General features: G+C 36.4%; 3 protein-coding genes across 7 annotated transcripts; all 3 read right to left on the bottom strand.

The window, feature by feature from the left end:
- Nucleotides 1-159: 159 nt before the first annotated feature.
- Nucleotides 160-2891, bottom strand: LOC8260891 (B3 domain-containing protein REM16). Of its 2 annotated transcripts, none has more exons than XM_002510246.3 (5): nucleotides 2664-2891; nucleotides 2377-2515; nucleotides 1374-1932; nucleotides 893-1008; nucleotides 160-743 (listed from the first exon to the last, which is right to left on the bottom strand). In XM_002510246.3, the coding sequence occupies exons 2-5, from the start codon at nucleotides 2488-2490 to the stop codon at nucleotides 450-452; spliced, it is 1083 nt and encodes a 360-aa protein (XP_002510292.1). In that variant the 5' UTR covers nucleotides 2491-2515; nucleotides 2664-2891; the 3' UTR covers nucleotides 160-449. The 2 variants fall into 2 exon arrangements, with proteins under 2 accessions (XP_002510292.1, XP_015574771.1); XM_015719285.2 differs by having other exon boundaries at nucleotides 2377-2521.
- A 484-nt stretch (nucleotides 2892-3375) lies between these two features.
- On the bottom strand, nucleotides 3376-8276 carry LOC8260890 (B3 domain-containing protein Os01g0723500). 2 transcript variants are annotated; one of them, XM_015719261.3, is made up of 7 exons: nucleotides 8025-8276; nucleotides 7411-7909; nucleotides 6860-7041; nucleotides 6144-6639; nucleotides 5618-5808; nucleotides 4530-4848; nucleotides 3376-3838 (listed from the first exon to the last, which is right to left on the bottom strand). In XM_015719261.3, the coding sequence occupies exons 1-6, from the start codon at nucleotides 8115-8117 to the stop codon at nucleotides 4579-4581; spliced, it is 1731 nt and encodes a 576-aa protein (XP_015574747.1). In that variant the 5' UTR covers nucleotides 8118-8276; the 3' UTR covers nucleotides 3376-3838; nucleotides 4530-4578. The 2 variants fall into 2 exon arrangements, with proteins under 2 accessions (XP_015574747.1, XP_015574756.1); XM_015719270.3 differs by having other exon boundaries at nucleotides 5618-5778; nucleotides 8025-8273.
- Nucleotides 8277-11264: 2988 nt separating this feature from the next.
- On the bottom strand, nucleotides 11265-13662 carry LOC8260889 (B3 domain-containing protein Os03g0212300). 3 transcript variants are annotated; one of them, XM_015718894.3, is made up of 4 exons: nucleotides 12524-13662; nucleotides 12054-12423; nucleotides 11846-11946; nucleotides 11265-11750 (listed from the first exon to the last, which is right to left on the bottom strand). In XM_015718894.3, exons 1-4 carry the CDS (start codon nucleotides 12578-12580, stop codon nucleotides 11469-11471), a joined length of 810 nt encoding a protein of 269 aa, XP_015574380.2. In that variant the 5' UTR covers nucleotides 12581-13662; the 3' UTR covers nucleotides 11265-11468. The 3 variants fall into 3 exon arrangements, with proteins under 3 accessions (XP_015574380.2, XP_048226536.1, XP_015574379.2); XM_048370579.1 differs by having other exon boundaries at nucleotides 12087-12441; XM_015718893.3 differs by having other exon boundaries at nucleotides 12054-12441.
- Between the last annotated feature and the right edge of the window lie 530 nt (nucleotides 13663-14192).

The raw sequence follows: 14192 nt of genomic DNA on the forward strand, positions 1-14192 counted from the left end.
TTTCTTATATATATATTGCGGAGGATAAGCTAGACGTCATTTACCTCTCTGCAATTGCAAAGTTTGTGTGGACCAAACATGAGGCCAATTTGGGCCATGGACCAAATACGAAAATAATAGCTAGTGGAAGGAGATTCACAAGCAAAGCACAAATCCAAATAGCCACTCTAAAATTGTGTAATTGAGAAAATGCAAATTGCTTTTTGAGAGGACAAATCAACGGGTAATTCACTGCATAGTCATCAAAGTCGCACAGAAATCTAACCCAACATAACACTACTACTTCTATATACATTGAGCCAACAAGGAAACTATTTAGATGATACAGAAAATCTTGAGTGCTCCAGAGCCAATATATACGAACACCAAAATTGCACTTGGGCACTGCTAACAACTGAACATTTACTAGTAGCATAAGATTTATGAGCATGATGCCATTTTCTACCAGGCTACCGGGTGAGGCTGGCCGGAGTATGCGGATTCATATCCTGGACTACACGGAAGATGTTAACATCTAGGACCATCGTGTTGTCCAACGGGTTTCCAGGTTCAAATACACATACATCAAATTCTTGTATGTTATTATCCAAAACAAAACTCTTCCACCCACAAGCAAGACCTCCTCTATTTGGCCTTTTGCGGTAATACAATCTTACCTGCCATGTTTTCTCTTTAATACGTAGAATTACGTATTGATTTTCCTGACAGGTGATGTGTTCAGATACCCATGATGAAGGTATTGACTGACCAAAACCACACAAAAGAAATAAGATCAACCTTCAATGCTTCTGTCCAAACACGAACTTGAAAGAAAAGATGAACCACATGGGAAAGGAAAAAATATTGTGACATAATAAAAATGTAATTTGATCTGAGGAAATGAAATGTTTACCATAAAAAATTTCTTGGATACATGAGTGGGTTTCATAACTGCAATAAAGCCCTCAGAGGTTACTGCTGCTTGTGCTGATTGACACACCTTCAGTTTAGCTTTATCATGTGCAGTGTCTGCATAATTTGATGAAAAAACATGCCATAAACGAGCAATTCCACTTTATATATTAAGTGAAAGACGCATTAACAACGAAGACTCCATATGCCTGTACAAAAATGGCCTTTATGATGACATTGTATAACAAGCTAGACATATTGTCAATGACATGGGATAGGAGACTTCCTCACCAAGTTGGAGAATCATATAAACTCAAACATGAAACACGGTAATCAAAAGGAAATATAGAGGTGAGTCGGGGATCTCCGAGATATAGAAGTCCTAGAGAAAAGTAATCTTTTCAAGCAAAAGTAATTAGGGTATAGAAGTCCTAGAGAAAAGTAATCTTTTCAAGAAAAAGTAATTAGGGTGAAGAAGCTACCGGCTTTGGCTTCTGCATCCTCAGCCCAAGTATAAGGTTCTTTTTTCCTTGCAGTCTTTGGTGCATCAATGGGAGTCTTGAACTTAATTTCTCTTCGGGCTTTATTATTAACCGCTCGCGAGATAAGAGGCCTTCCTAATGTAGTGTGAAAATTATGATGTCTAGGTTTCTTTAGTGGAGAACCTCCATTACCATCCACAGGCAAGGCACTGAGAACTTCAGCAGAACTTTCACCAGTTTTTCTTTTTGATTGGTATCCAGTACTGTTATATCCTTTATGCGTACGTTTTGCGAGGAAATAAGAACCTGCCTTCTCACACATGCTCTGTCCATCGAACATTAACACATCAAAGGAAGACTCCCCATTGTACTTAAAGACCAATATATCATTCTCTTCAAGAGAATGGTATTCAACAAATTCTCGCCAACCATGATCGAAGAATAAGGTGTTTTCATGCGCTGTTAGGCATACTTCCCATGCAGTGCCACAAGGACTTTTAAGAGTCACAGTATCACGCAACTTCCTTCTCAGGTTTCTAGTAAATTTTTCAGGGATGGCCTGCAATTTGATGCTTTATTAGGATTTCATTCTATACAATGATTAGAAGGCATATCGCTGTTTGTTCCAGTAAGCCTCAAAAAGCTATAAACAAAGCAGAAAACGGGGATAGATAAACACAAAAATCAGATTTTTTGTAGGCATTTAGATTACTTGGGACTGGTTAACTTCCTAAAATTAGAGTGATGTCCTGGATGGTTGACCAATTTTCATTATATAGTTATAGTGTTGCAGCTAGCCAGTGGCTACTTTGACATAGCAATTTATTCCATGGGGAGTTGATAGTTTACACATGGAAGATGCCAAAAGCATCCAGGTGGACAATTGTAGCACTGTGGCCACTCTCGCCCAACAAGGACTATTGCTAAAATTACACAAAAGTAGGAGCATTAAAATGTCTCTGAATGTACATTGACGGGTTGGACTAGAGAAAAGAAAACTTACCAAGCGCTGATTAAACCCAGCAAGGAGAAACTGACAAAAATATATATACTGGAAATGCATCCAATATAATTTCTCTTCCCAACTTCTGCAATCTGCGCATGCCCCTTCTTTCATTTTCTACTCTACAAGCAGCTCTTAACTGGAGCTTCAAAGAAACCAGCCATAACAGAACATGTAGTTATTAAGAATTTTATAAAACAAAGTTTCCAAAGTACAAGAATTTCGGAAGAATAATGAGCAAGAATGAAGGGAAAGAAAAGAATTTAGTATAACCAATTAAGACATACCTGAAAGATTTAGCTAGAAAGAAAACATGCATGTGATGTAAAAGGACTTATGGACCTGTCCTTCAACGGAGGTATCACTTGGGGAGACGCACAAAGAAGGGAATCAACAAATTGTTTGGTTTTGGCCTAGGCGTGAAATTCACAGTACAGAAAAAGGTGCTTAAAAGGCGCAACGCAGACAGACAGACAGACAGACAGCATCCTTAAACCACGAGCCTTTGCTTAGTGATAGCAATGAAACGAAGAGCCCACCAAACCGCATCAGCAAGAAATTAATTAACAGCAGAGACTCGTCTTCAATCCTATGCCATCTGTATCCGCGCTGGGATCTTTAACGTGGAATCTAGCTTCTTGACATCCCACTGTGATCACGCGGTTTATGAAATACGTAAACAAAAAATTTACAAAATCCTCCATAAATCAGTGTGCAGATAATTTGTTATCAAATGGTAATCTCTATGCTTTCTTTTTATATAAATCCTTGAATAAATTCTTCTTTAAGAAAAAGAAAGAAAGTTGGCAACCAATTCTTGAACCAGTCCAGTTGTTTTATATTCTTAACCTTTACTTCGTTTATTATTATTATTATTTTGTGTTTAGTTTAGTCCCACTGGGTTTTGGGCTTTTTTATACTACCGCATCTCTCAATGAAATCAAAGAGTTTTGTTTAAGGAATGCAAGAGAAAAAGAAAGACTAAAATGCAAAAAGGACTCGCTTAAACCTTTTCCTTCCCATCTTTGCCAAACACCATTTATAAACTTTTAACTGTCTGTCAGTAGAAAATCATCAGCCACGTTAAATTGGCATAGCGCCTGAATCCCAATTTTTTACAGTGCCTTGCCATGAGCAGTGACTCCACAGTTTGTCTTGCACATGCTGGGCTGCAAGTGCAATCAAGTGAACAAAACTACTAAGGATTATCGCATGTACAATAAATTTTTGCTTCTTAGTAAAAGGACTACAAAGGCACACCGTTCCACGATGCAAGTAAACGATTTATTCACAAAATCGATGGATTCCAGTGATCACCAAAAATTATTAGATGCCTCCGCTTCCATCAGCATTAATTTTTTCATCCAGTGTGCAACCAAGCAGCATTTTGTGTCTTTTCCCCTCGGTCCAATCAGGCAAGTAAAACTCGTTGAATCTTTCGGGTACGAGAAAGAAGGACAGCCTGCACACGGATAATTATATGTATAAGAAATAAAAGGCACCAAATAGTAACCTGCATGAATGGGCAGTATTGCAATACATATACCATATACAAGGATGAATGTGCGAAAGAATGGAGAGCCACTGTGCCGATTCATGGCAAAAGAAAGATGAAAATTGAAAGTCACATTCTTAAAAGTATTAACAGCTTACCTCAACATTAAAATACATGAAAAAGAAATTAATTTAGTTCCGAGGATTGCTCAAATTTCAGGTCATTTCCATTAGAGATAGTTCAGCAATTACCATTTGGAAAAAGCTCGCTAGAAGTAAGCAATTAAAACTCACACCATTTGTTAACGTCAGCTTGGTTTGGTCTACAAAGAAGTACTGCCAAAATGGCCTTGAACACCTAACCGAGTCAGAAACTGGACTTCAGAAATACTGATTTTAAATTCCTCGATATGCAGGCACAAAATTGCCTTTTATTACTTTGCAGGAAATGAACAAAGTGCATCTACCTTATTTAGTTTCTCAGAACCACAACAGTGATGATCAACTTCTACTGTATTCAAAGTTTCTCCACATGATATGGAAGAAAGCTTAACACATTTGATTGGACAAAAAGTGAATGTAACAAGCAAGACAAAAGCATACAACATTTCATATGACATAAGCAAAGAAATCAAACAGAGGGTACATAGAAATCTTACCAGAATATTTATTCAGTGAATATTGAGCTTTTTGACTGTTTAGCATGCCTCATGAAGGAGAATGGAGCATTTTTCCTCCAACTCCAGAGATGTGCACTAGCATTTCACATTCAGTGACAAGTTCAAACATACAGATATCCCCCTCTTTCACATCATTGTCACGAACAAAAGCCATCCATCCTCCACAAAATGTATGTACTGTTCGCCCCTTTGAGTCTGGGACTGAATTCACAGTCCAGCGTTCCCCATGTGAATTACGAAGGATAATCTCTGTTTTGTAGTTGGGAAGATGTGCAGCAGAAAACTGGTGAGGGATTTTCTGCAGAATGTTAATGTCGTTAGCAAACAAGATTAATAGTGGAAAAGATCAAGAAACTCATGCACTTGATATGAGTTTATCCTAAGAAGAGAAAGAACTCTAGAAACTCTATAGTGGCCTGAAAAGCTTGGTTAAAAGAACTTCAAATAAAAAAGTTGAAGCTGAGTATCCTTTGTGCTATCTAAGCCCCTGCACCTTAAAAATGTTTACAAGGCGGCCTGTGACAATGGTTTGAAATTCATTGCAGTGTCCAGTGGTGTAAAAATTACAAAAAGGATCCTGCATATTTATAATATGAATGCCCATGCGAGCTTGAAAGAGTAGCGGGAGTTAACCAGCTTATAATCTTTGATATAATCTTTAATAAGATTAATGTTCACTCCAATATCAATTTGGAAATGACTACTATGTTGAGGTTGGAGCTCAAGGAGCCATATGGCCAATTTTGACTATCAGAATTAAGGCCTGATTTGAGATGAGTTAAACAATGGTGGGGCTATGATTGGATATATAAGAATGCTGAGAATCCAAGCTCAACCACAAACAAATAAATTGATGGCACTGGAATAATGTGAAAAGGAGGATAAAACAGCAAGTGATTGTTGCCAATATTAATTTTCAGCCAGGGGTGCCAGAAAAGGGAGCCTCAGACTCTTCAGGCATGGATGTTATTGTATCGGCTTGTCCAAGAAAAGTCCTCTTATCTCAAATTATTCCTTCCTTATTATAGTGAAATGAGCAAAAAAGCAAACAAAAAGAGAGAACTCACCAGAGTATATGAACCACTGATGTTGAACTTCCTCATGATTCTTACAAAATTAGGAAAACCAGAGGTGAAAGATTTGGCGGCTTCTGCCATCATTCTCAAGCCAGCTGCTGCATGTGGACTCAGTTCAACATCTAAATTCTTTCTGCTACACGCTATTGCCTCTGCTTTATCAATTAAAATTACCAACCCAACTATAATATAACATGAAACTATGTGAACAAGTGAAGTGGAGTTCAAGTGACAACTTTCTTTCTGAAAATTGCAGATAAAGCCATCACAAGCATCTATAGACTTGGTGAAGCTCTACAAGGGACACAAGTATGCAAGGCCTACATGAACAAAGTAAAGCAAGCATACACAAATGACATTTCTTTCCAAAAGATATGGACCCCCTGGCCTACTTCACATAGTTGACTAGAGAAGAAAATAAATCTGAGAAATTCTCCTCAAATGCAAGAGAAGCATAAATTAAAACTGAATTCTTAACTGAAGAATCTAGGGAGAAAAAGAAAATCAGGTCCCTTACCCTGCTTTTCAGTGCCAGAACCTTTTGCTGCATCTCCATGTTTTGTTATGCGATTGCAAAAAGCTGCTGCTTGACTCTTATTAGATTTCTTTCTATCACATACTTCTACCTTTGTGATGAGCCGTGAATGGACTTTTAGACCACTTTTTCTTGATTGCTTTGGAAAGTTTTCAATTTTATGTGAAGTGGACATAGAATCAATACTTCCTCCATCAGGAGCTACATTTCCACTTTGGTCTTCCACGACTTCCTTTCCAACTCGAAGAATAAACACACGCAATTCATATTTGCGAACAAGTTCAAAAATACAAACATCCCCTATTTTGATGTCATTACTGCGAACAAAGGCCATCCATCCTCCACAGAAAGTATGACTTGTGTGCACTCTTGTCGTTGGCACAGAATTCACAGTCCAACAAGCACCTTTGATAGTTCGAAGGACTATTTCCGTTTTGCTACTCGGAAGATGTGCTGTGGAAAATTGATATGGTATATTCTGCACCACAGAAAGTTTTTTGAAAAAATGGACTGAGCAAAGAACAAAGACAAAAGGATCACCTAACACTCCGCTGTCACCCTGGCTTCATGCTGAATAATGAAAAGGGAGCTAAGGACTCAACGTGATGCAGTTTGTAATTGCCAAAAGAAGATCACAGACTGCATGAATGATGTCTTCCATCAAAATCCATAATAATAAATAAAAGGAATACACTCACCAGAGTGTATGAACCACTGATGTTGAACCTTTTCATGATCCGCACAAAATAAGGAAAGCAAGAGATGAAAGACTGCGCAACCCTTTTCTCACGTTCCAAAAAGATTGACCCATAACCTCTGTCGGCCAGATTTCTATCTTCTTTGCCTGTTCTTTTCTGGATGGCTACCTCAGCTTTAGGATCTAGAAGCCCATTTTAGAAAGGAAAAAGAAAAACGAAGGACATTTATTTTGTGGCTTGTAAATAAAACTTGATTGATTTAATTTAACATTGCATCACCATGATATAATTCCATGAATTTTATAGAGAATATTGTAGAATTTCCAAAATTGTTTAGAGAAATACTAGTACAGTACTGACTTTGTGTAGGCAATAGCCTACCACGAAAACTTGGAATCACAACTATTAATAAACAAAAACAGTGAGCTCTCATGCCTTTTTTTTACTAACAGGCCAGAAAACAACAGATAATCAACAAAAGAAATCTTGGTATTTAAAACAAAATGCTTCTTTAGCTGAGCAAAAACACCAGGAAAAATATTTTCGCTTACCTAGTATTTCATGGCAAATATTCAAACGAGAAGATGCAGCAGTGTTCTGGCAGGGACTCCAACATTGCTTAGTTTCATGCAAGGAACTCTCTTCTTGGCCCCTTTTAACCTTTTTGGGCATAGATTCACAACTTCTAACCAAAAATGAATCTTTATTCCCATCATCATCACCATCATCCCTTTCTCTCTTTTGGCCAATACTAATATAAAACTGAATAGGATTTTGAGTACATTTAGAATGAAAAGCAGCTTCTTTTTCACATTTACTTTGATCAAATACTTGCACTGTGAAACACAATTCACCATCAAATCTAAAAAGTAAAAGATCACCACATGCTATAAAATGATCTTTCACAAAAACTGGCCATCCATGATCAAAGAAAATATCTTCACTTTGTTGAATTAAGTTAACTGTCCAGATGTTTCCACTTGGACCTGTTAATGAAACTGATCCTGACGTCCTTCCTTCTAAATGTCTTGTGAATCTTGCAGGTATTCTCTGCAAACAACAATTCAGATTTTTTTTTGGTTATTGAAAACCCTAATTTACTTGTCTGATTATAGAAGAATAACAACAAAGAAAATGTGCAAGAAGAGGGACACTGAGAAATTACCAGCCGGTCTGAGGACAAATTAGAAGAGAAAATCTCGAAGAAACAAGGTCGTCTAGCATTTATCAGCTCCTCTTCATTCTCTTCTTTAGCCATCAAATCTAATCCTCTGTCGTTTTACGACAAACTGAGATTATTTCTGTAGGAGTTTGATGCAGCAGTAGGATGGGGAGCTTAGGTGTTTTTGGTAATTATCGGGGTTGAGGGGGCATCGCTCTCGCTCTGTGTTCATCTGGGGCGTGTATATCACGCGTCAGTGAGCGGTTTTGAGATAGTTGACACGTATAGATAGATAGATACCTGTTTCAATTCAAGTTGAATACTGGCGCGTGGGTAAGAAGTGATGACATGGATGCTTACTCGCGTTTAATTATAGCTGTGCAGTGCAGCATTAAGTATGAAAAAGAACTCGATTTTGCCCCTCAAGTTTATTCTAAAAGTCAGATTGGACCTTTAAATTTTCTTGAGACATCAATAACCTTGTATTATCTAAACTCCTGTGAGTACGTCTGGGTATCCGCCCGGCCCGCCCAGGCTCGCACTTCTCGAACCGGGCTTGGACAACAAATTTTATATACAAGTCCGGCCCGGTTCGAACCCAAAAAAAGTCAGTAGTCTTCGGGCCGGGCTTAGGCTTTTATATAAAAATCCAAGTCCAGTCCGGGCCGGTCCGATGTTTAGTTTAATTAGAAAAAAAATGTCATACCTAGCATTTGAATTTGTGACTTTCAACTTATAATTAAGTACTACATACCACTTAACTACCTATTATTTTTTTCTATAATTTTATTATTATTAATAATATATTTAAATAAAACTAAACTCAAGCCCGACCCGAACCCGTTCAGCCCAACCCGAACCCGCCCAGACCCGATCCGTATTTACAGGTTTAACAATTGGCCGGGCTGGGCCGGGCTTTTAAAAAAAATTCGAGCTCGAGCTTGAGTGGGCTCGGGCTTGTTCAAAATAAAATCAAGCACGGTCAGGCCCGACCCGAGCCCGCCCAGGCCCGGCCCATGAGCAGGTCTACTTGTGAGTTATGCGGAAGCCCCGCTTTCCCTAGACTTTGGGGTCCGTACTAGCAAAAATGATTAGCTTTTATTTTTAACACTAAACTGTTTAAATTTTCAATATCATAAAAATACAACAATATCATAAAAATCCTGTTGTATCGTCTTTTTACAAAAAATTACCAGCAAATAAATACATTTTATTACTAATAGATTAAAAATAAATTAAATAAAAATTGATGGATTAAATTATAATATCTATTTATTTTTTAATAAAAAATTAACAAAAATATCATTTTTCTTATTTTTTTTCTTTTCGCTGTATTTTCTTTTTCTTCACTAATTTTTATTTTTTGACCAAACCAAGTGGTGCTACCACCACAGAAGCGAAGCCCATGTCACCGTGAGTTTATCTATATCGGTATTGAAGAGTACCAACACATAATTTAAGATTGTCGCTGCTTTCTTCTCCAAATCTCACTGTTTTTATCACCGGTTAACGCTGCCACTTTCAACAGGGAGTTTGCCTACCTCAATTCAGTGTCCTCCTAAAATTATAATGTTTATCTAGCCATCCTCCATCTTCTGCCATTTATGAGAGGGAGAAAAAGTTGATGTAAGGCTCTTCACCTTCTGTTATGTATAGAAAGTGTTTACTTCTGTGCATCGATGGTTGAGTGTATTTGTGAATTTGTTATTATCAATGGATATGTTATTAATAGTGCGGATCCGGTGGTTGATTGTTAATGAAGCTGTTATTGCATTTGCGTATCTGAGTTTCAGTGAGAAAATGATAAAATTTAATGATTTAATTTAAGTATTCTAGAATTGAGTTTTTCTTTTTTATTTGATTAGTGAAAAAAATAATTTATGGTTAGACTTTATTTTTTTTATTACTGAAAAAAAAAATGATTATGTTTATGCTTGGTTAGTGAGAAAATAAAGAAAAGTTAGTATTTATTTGATGTTTGATTAGTAAAAACTTACATTTTAGTTTATTTATTTGTAATCAATTTATATTTAATATTTTAATGATGGCTTCGTATAAATTTTATAATATTATAAATTACATACACATATGTGCCATATCATCATTCTGATCATTTATAATTCTGAAATTGAAGTTTACACAGTTTAGTATTATAAATTAAAAAATAAAAATTTTGCTGCCTAAAATTCAGGAATGATAAAAGTAATTTATTCCAATTTAGAGAAAGAGTGTTTGAAATTGTGATAATTAACCACGTGACATTTGTGAAATAATTTGAAATCAAGACAATATTATTATTTTACTATTCACTGTATTAAGATTTAGATATATTTATAATTGAAAAAATTTGTAGAAAAAAAAAATTATTTTACTTCATCTTTTTTCGTATTTGTATAGAAGAAAATAGAAAAATAAAATAAAAGTAAATTTATTTTTCTTTATTTGGAAAGTAAAAATAAAAAAGTCATACTTTTCAAAAAAAAAAATTATATTTTTTATTTAGAAAGTAAAATTGAAGAAAAAAATTTACGATAGTGTACATTTACTATTTTACTCTTTATTTTATAAAATAAAAGATATATTACTATAATCAATCATTGATTGATTGAGATAGATATTCTTATTTACATAAAAGACTATTTTAACTATATAGTGTAAATTAAGAAAAATGGACAATCAATCCACCGCTTAACTATATAATGCCACTTTTATTTTCCTTCAATCCAGACATAGGCTTATTATCAAATACATAACATTAAAATCACTCATCACTCGATCAATCAAGCAGTCAAGTTATTCTATCTTACTCATCACAATCAATTATACAAAACAAGATTAATTCAAAATTGGTAAGCATGTCGTACTTTTCTAAGATAAGATATGTAAAAAAGAAAAGAAGAAGAAAGGAACTGGGCCATATTGATTGTCAGTTGTTTCTATAAATTTGGTATGAGAAACCGTATCATATGATATGAAGTCAATAATGATGTCACAAATTCATTAGAAAAAAAGAAGCACCTAATTTGGAACTTCTCCAACCAGAACACTGTTCAAGCATAAAAGGGCAGTGGCGGTCCATCTCCAGAAAACCGCTCTTGCTATTTCACTACACCTCATTTACACTTGTCAACTTGAAAATAGATAGATCTCAACACTTGGGAATTCTGCCAGACATACCTTGCAAGGCCCTATCCACCACCTCACACGCTCCCAGTTTAAGTACAAAAGAATTAAAAAATAAACTCATCGAAATGGCCTTTTTTTTATTTTTTTACTGAGAGAAATGGGCATTGAAAATACAAAAGGAGTCCCTTTTCATAATACTAGCCAGCAGATACAAATGACAAAGCATCCTTGCTGCGCTATTTGCTAAAATCACAAGCAGAGGCATCAAAATGATGACAACAAAAGCAAGAGAGAGGGTGCATGCCGAGCAGACCTTCTCATTTAGAGCACTAGTGGGAAAATATGAACATCCATCACCAAAGTATAAGATTTTTTTCTAGTGAGATCCAGCTCAAATAGGCAGACATCTCCCTTTTTCAGCTTGTTAGCCACATAAAAGTGGAGCCATCCCTTTCTCATTGCTGTACGTTTAAGCATTTTCCCCCTGAATTTAAAATCACTGGTACATAGCTTCACTGGCCATAATTTTCCTGAGGAGTCCCTAAGTATCACAATGGACGCTCGGTCAAGCTTTTGTGATTTTGCAAATTCTACAGGAATATGCTGCAATTTACAGGCACAAGAGAACTCTTTCCTGTCAGGCTACAAGGAGCAAATCCCCATTCCAAGTCTCAGAAACAAGGGTGAAATTAGCTCACCAGATACGATATACCATCGGGTCCATTGGATGCATTTATGGTTGTAATGAAATGAGGACCATTGGTAGGGTATGATTTAGCATCTTCTAATGGGCTTTTTCCTGTGTATAAATAGATAAAAGCAACATGCAACAACAAAACTCGGCGTGAATGTGATACATTAGTCAATGAAAAATTATAAGTTAAAGCCTTTTAGAATAGAACCCACCATCCAGATGCTCTCTCTTATGATGTCTCTTACCTTCGTCAGATAAAATCTTCTTTTTCTTTTTCTTATTCTTATTCTTATTCTTCATCTTCTCAGAAAACAAATTGATGGAAACTGGAATCTCTTTCTCACACGCGCTTGAATCAAACACTATAGCATCAAAAACCAAGTCCCCGTTATATTCAAAGACAACAAAATCTCCAAGATTAAGGCCATGGTGCTTCACAAAATCTTCCCACCCTTCTTCAAAATATAGCGATCCATCACAGCATTTACCAACTTTAATATGCCATTCACGGTCAGAGCTCTTCACAACTGCTCTATCCGATCCCTCCCCTTTTATCTGTCGACAGAAAGCCACTGGTAGAGGCTGCTTACAGGAAACATACTGGCCTAAAAAATTAGACATTTTGAGAAAGAAAGAAAAAGGTACAACAACCAATAATTGAAAAAAAAAAAAAACCACGTACAAGTTTTGATCGGAAGCCGGGCATCATGACTCTGAAGAAACGCCTGCTCTCGGCCATAGAAGAGTAGCTCTGTTCACTCGGTTTCAGACCCCACTCACCTAAGACATGAACTTATAATTTTGACTGCGATATTTAACATAATATAATGTCGCATTAAGATTCTCTAAAAAAAAAATGTGGCATTAAGATTGGGGCCTGTAATGCGACATTGTTGGGCTTATTCATCCTGAGGGCAGACTATGTCCAGTATTTACGCAAAATCAACAGTCTCATACTTCGGTTCAAGCATTGCCACGATAACGTCTTCCTTAATGGGATTGCAAGGGTCCATGCCTCTTCAAAGTATTACATTTCTGAATCCTCTTGTATTATTGATAATTTGTCATCTTCGATGGATTGAGAAACCTTGCAACAAATGCCCACATCTTGTAAACATCTTCAAAGTTTGTCAGAAATCCAAGAGATGAAGTAACAACCTCCACTTGGTAAAACACATTTTTTCCATCTTCGAGATCGAATCCTCCATCTTGTTGTTTTAGGCTGTCAACTATCTCTACATGGTTCAGGATGGCATTGCCTAGAGAACTACCATTTTCCTCGGCCACCTTGTGAACAATTTCAGGATGAATTAGCTGTTCTCCAATGTATGTATCGTCTCACATTGAAAGCTACAGTTGCATCTCTTTCATATATTATTTTAGGGCCATTTATCTAGACAAGAGGAACACCAGCTCTATCTGAAGAAGTAAAACGAAGTTGAAGTAAGGATGTGATCAGCCAGTTGACGAGATAATAAAGTATGAGGGTAGTCTTGTTTAGTCCCAAAACATTGATGTGATCTAGATGCCGGCAAATTATTTCTGATTCCCTCCTTCCCCACTCTTATTCATCGTCATAATCCCCATCATCCAGGGACTCCTCGTCACTGGAAGTGGTTAAAGATATTTCCCTAAGCCCCAATTGACTATTATACTCTCTGTTGTCTTTCATGCTGAAGGATACCTTAACTCATGGTAGCAACTCGATCACCCTCGTCCAAACTGAAGAATCTACCACTTTCCCTCATCCCCAAAAATCTAAAATCACCTTCTGTTTGCCTTCTTATAGCACTTTCCTTCGCGTCATGGCTAATTTGTTGGGGTCCCTCCACACGGTGACTCCACATTATTTAATATATCTATATATATAACTTGGAGTAACCTCCAAGCAAATTGGCTTGGAGTTGCTTGGAGGTTACTCACTTCCTTGCTTATAAATAGCAAGAGGTGAATGAAGGAAGGAGGAACACAAAAAAAAAATAATATATATTTTGTGAGTGATATTAGTTTTAGGCTAATAGGCAAGCTAGGAAATGTTTTCTCTAAAGAGTGCAAGCAGTAAGAGAGGTGAGAGATAAAAATAGTGATATTATTTCACGTGTGGGGCAAATAGTTGATAGTTATTATTTTGGTGAGATTTCTCCGTAAAAGTACTCTCTTTGTATGCCTGCTATTTTGATAGTGGAAGATTTATTCGGATTTATCCTGTGGACCTAACCCAACATTAAGGGTGAACCACGTTAAAATTCTCGGTGTCATTTATTATTTAATTTCTGCATATCCTTAATTTTATTTCCGACATAGCAAGGAGGTGAATGAAGGAAGGAGTAACATAAAAAAAAAAAAATATT

The sequence above is a fragment of the Ricinus communis genome, chromosome 2 (assembly GCF_019578655.1).
Source record: "Ricinus communis isolate WT05 ecotype wild-type chromosome 2, ASM1957865v1, whole genome shotgun sequence".
NCBI lineage: Eukaryota > Viridiplantae > Streptophyta > Magnoliopsida > Malpighiales > Euphorbiaceae > Ricinus > Ricinus communis.

What these genes read in the sequence shown, in the direction of transcription:
- LOC8260891 (XM_002510246.3), bottom strand. Translation starts at nt 2,490, where the DNA reads ATGAAAGAAGGGGCATGCGCAGATTGCAGAAGTTGGGAAGAGAAATTA. An exon ending in CTGGGTTTAATCAGCGCTTG is followed by an intron (nt 1,933 to 2,376) that starts GTAAGTTTTCTT and finishes ATCAAATTGCAG; the next exon opens with GCCATCCCTGAAAAATTTAC. An exon ending in TATCCAAGAAATTTTTTATG is followed by an intron (nt 744 to 892) that starts GTAAACATTTCA and finishes GGTTTTGGTCAG; the next exon opens with TCAATACCTTCATCATGGGT.
- LOC8260890 (XM_015719261.3), bottom strand. Translation starts at nt 8,117, where the DNA reads ATGGCTAAAGAAGAGAATGAAGAGGAGCTGATAAATGCTAGACGACCT. An exon ending in TATTTGCCATGAAATACTAG is followed by an intron (nt 7,042 to 7,410) that starts GTAAGCGAAAAT and finishes ATGGGCTTCTAG; the next exon opens with ATCCTAAAGCTGAGGTAGCC. An exon ending in TTCTGGCACTGAAAAGCAGG is followed by an intron (nt 5,809 to 6,143) that starts GTAAGGGACCTG and finishes GTTATATTATAG; the next exon opens with TTGGGTTGGTAATTTTAATT.
- LOC8260889 (XM_015718893.3), bottom strand. Translation starts at nt 12,580, where the DNA reads ATGGCCGAGAGCAGGCGTTTCTTCAGAGTCATGATGCCCGGCTTCCGA. An exon ending in CCGGCTTCCGATCAAAACTT is followed by an intron (nt 12,442 to 12,523) that starts GTACGTGGTTTT and finishes TTTTTAGGCCAG; the next exon opens with TATGTTTCCTGTAAGCAGCC. An exon ending in CCGATGGTATATCGTATCTG is followed by an intron (nt 11,751 to 11,845) that starts GTGAGCTAATTT and finishes TGTAAATTGCAG; the next exon opens with CATATTCCTGTAGAATTTGC.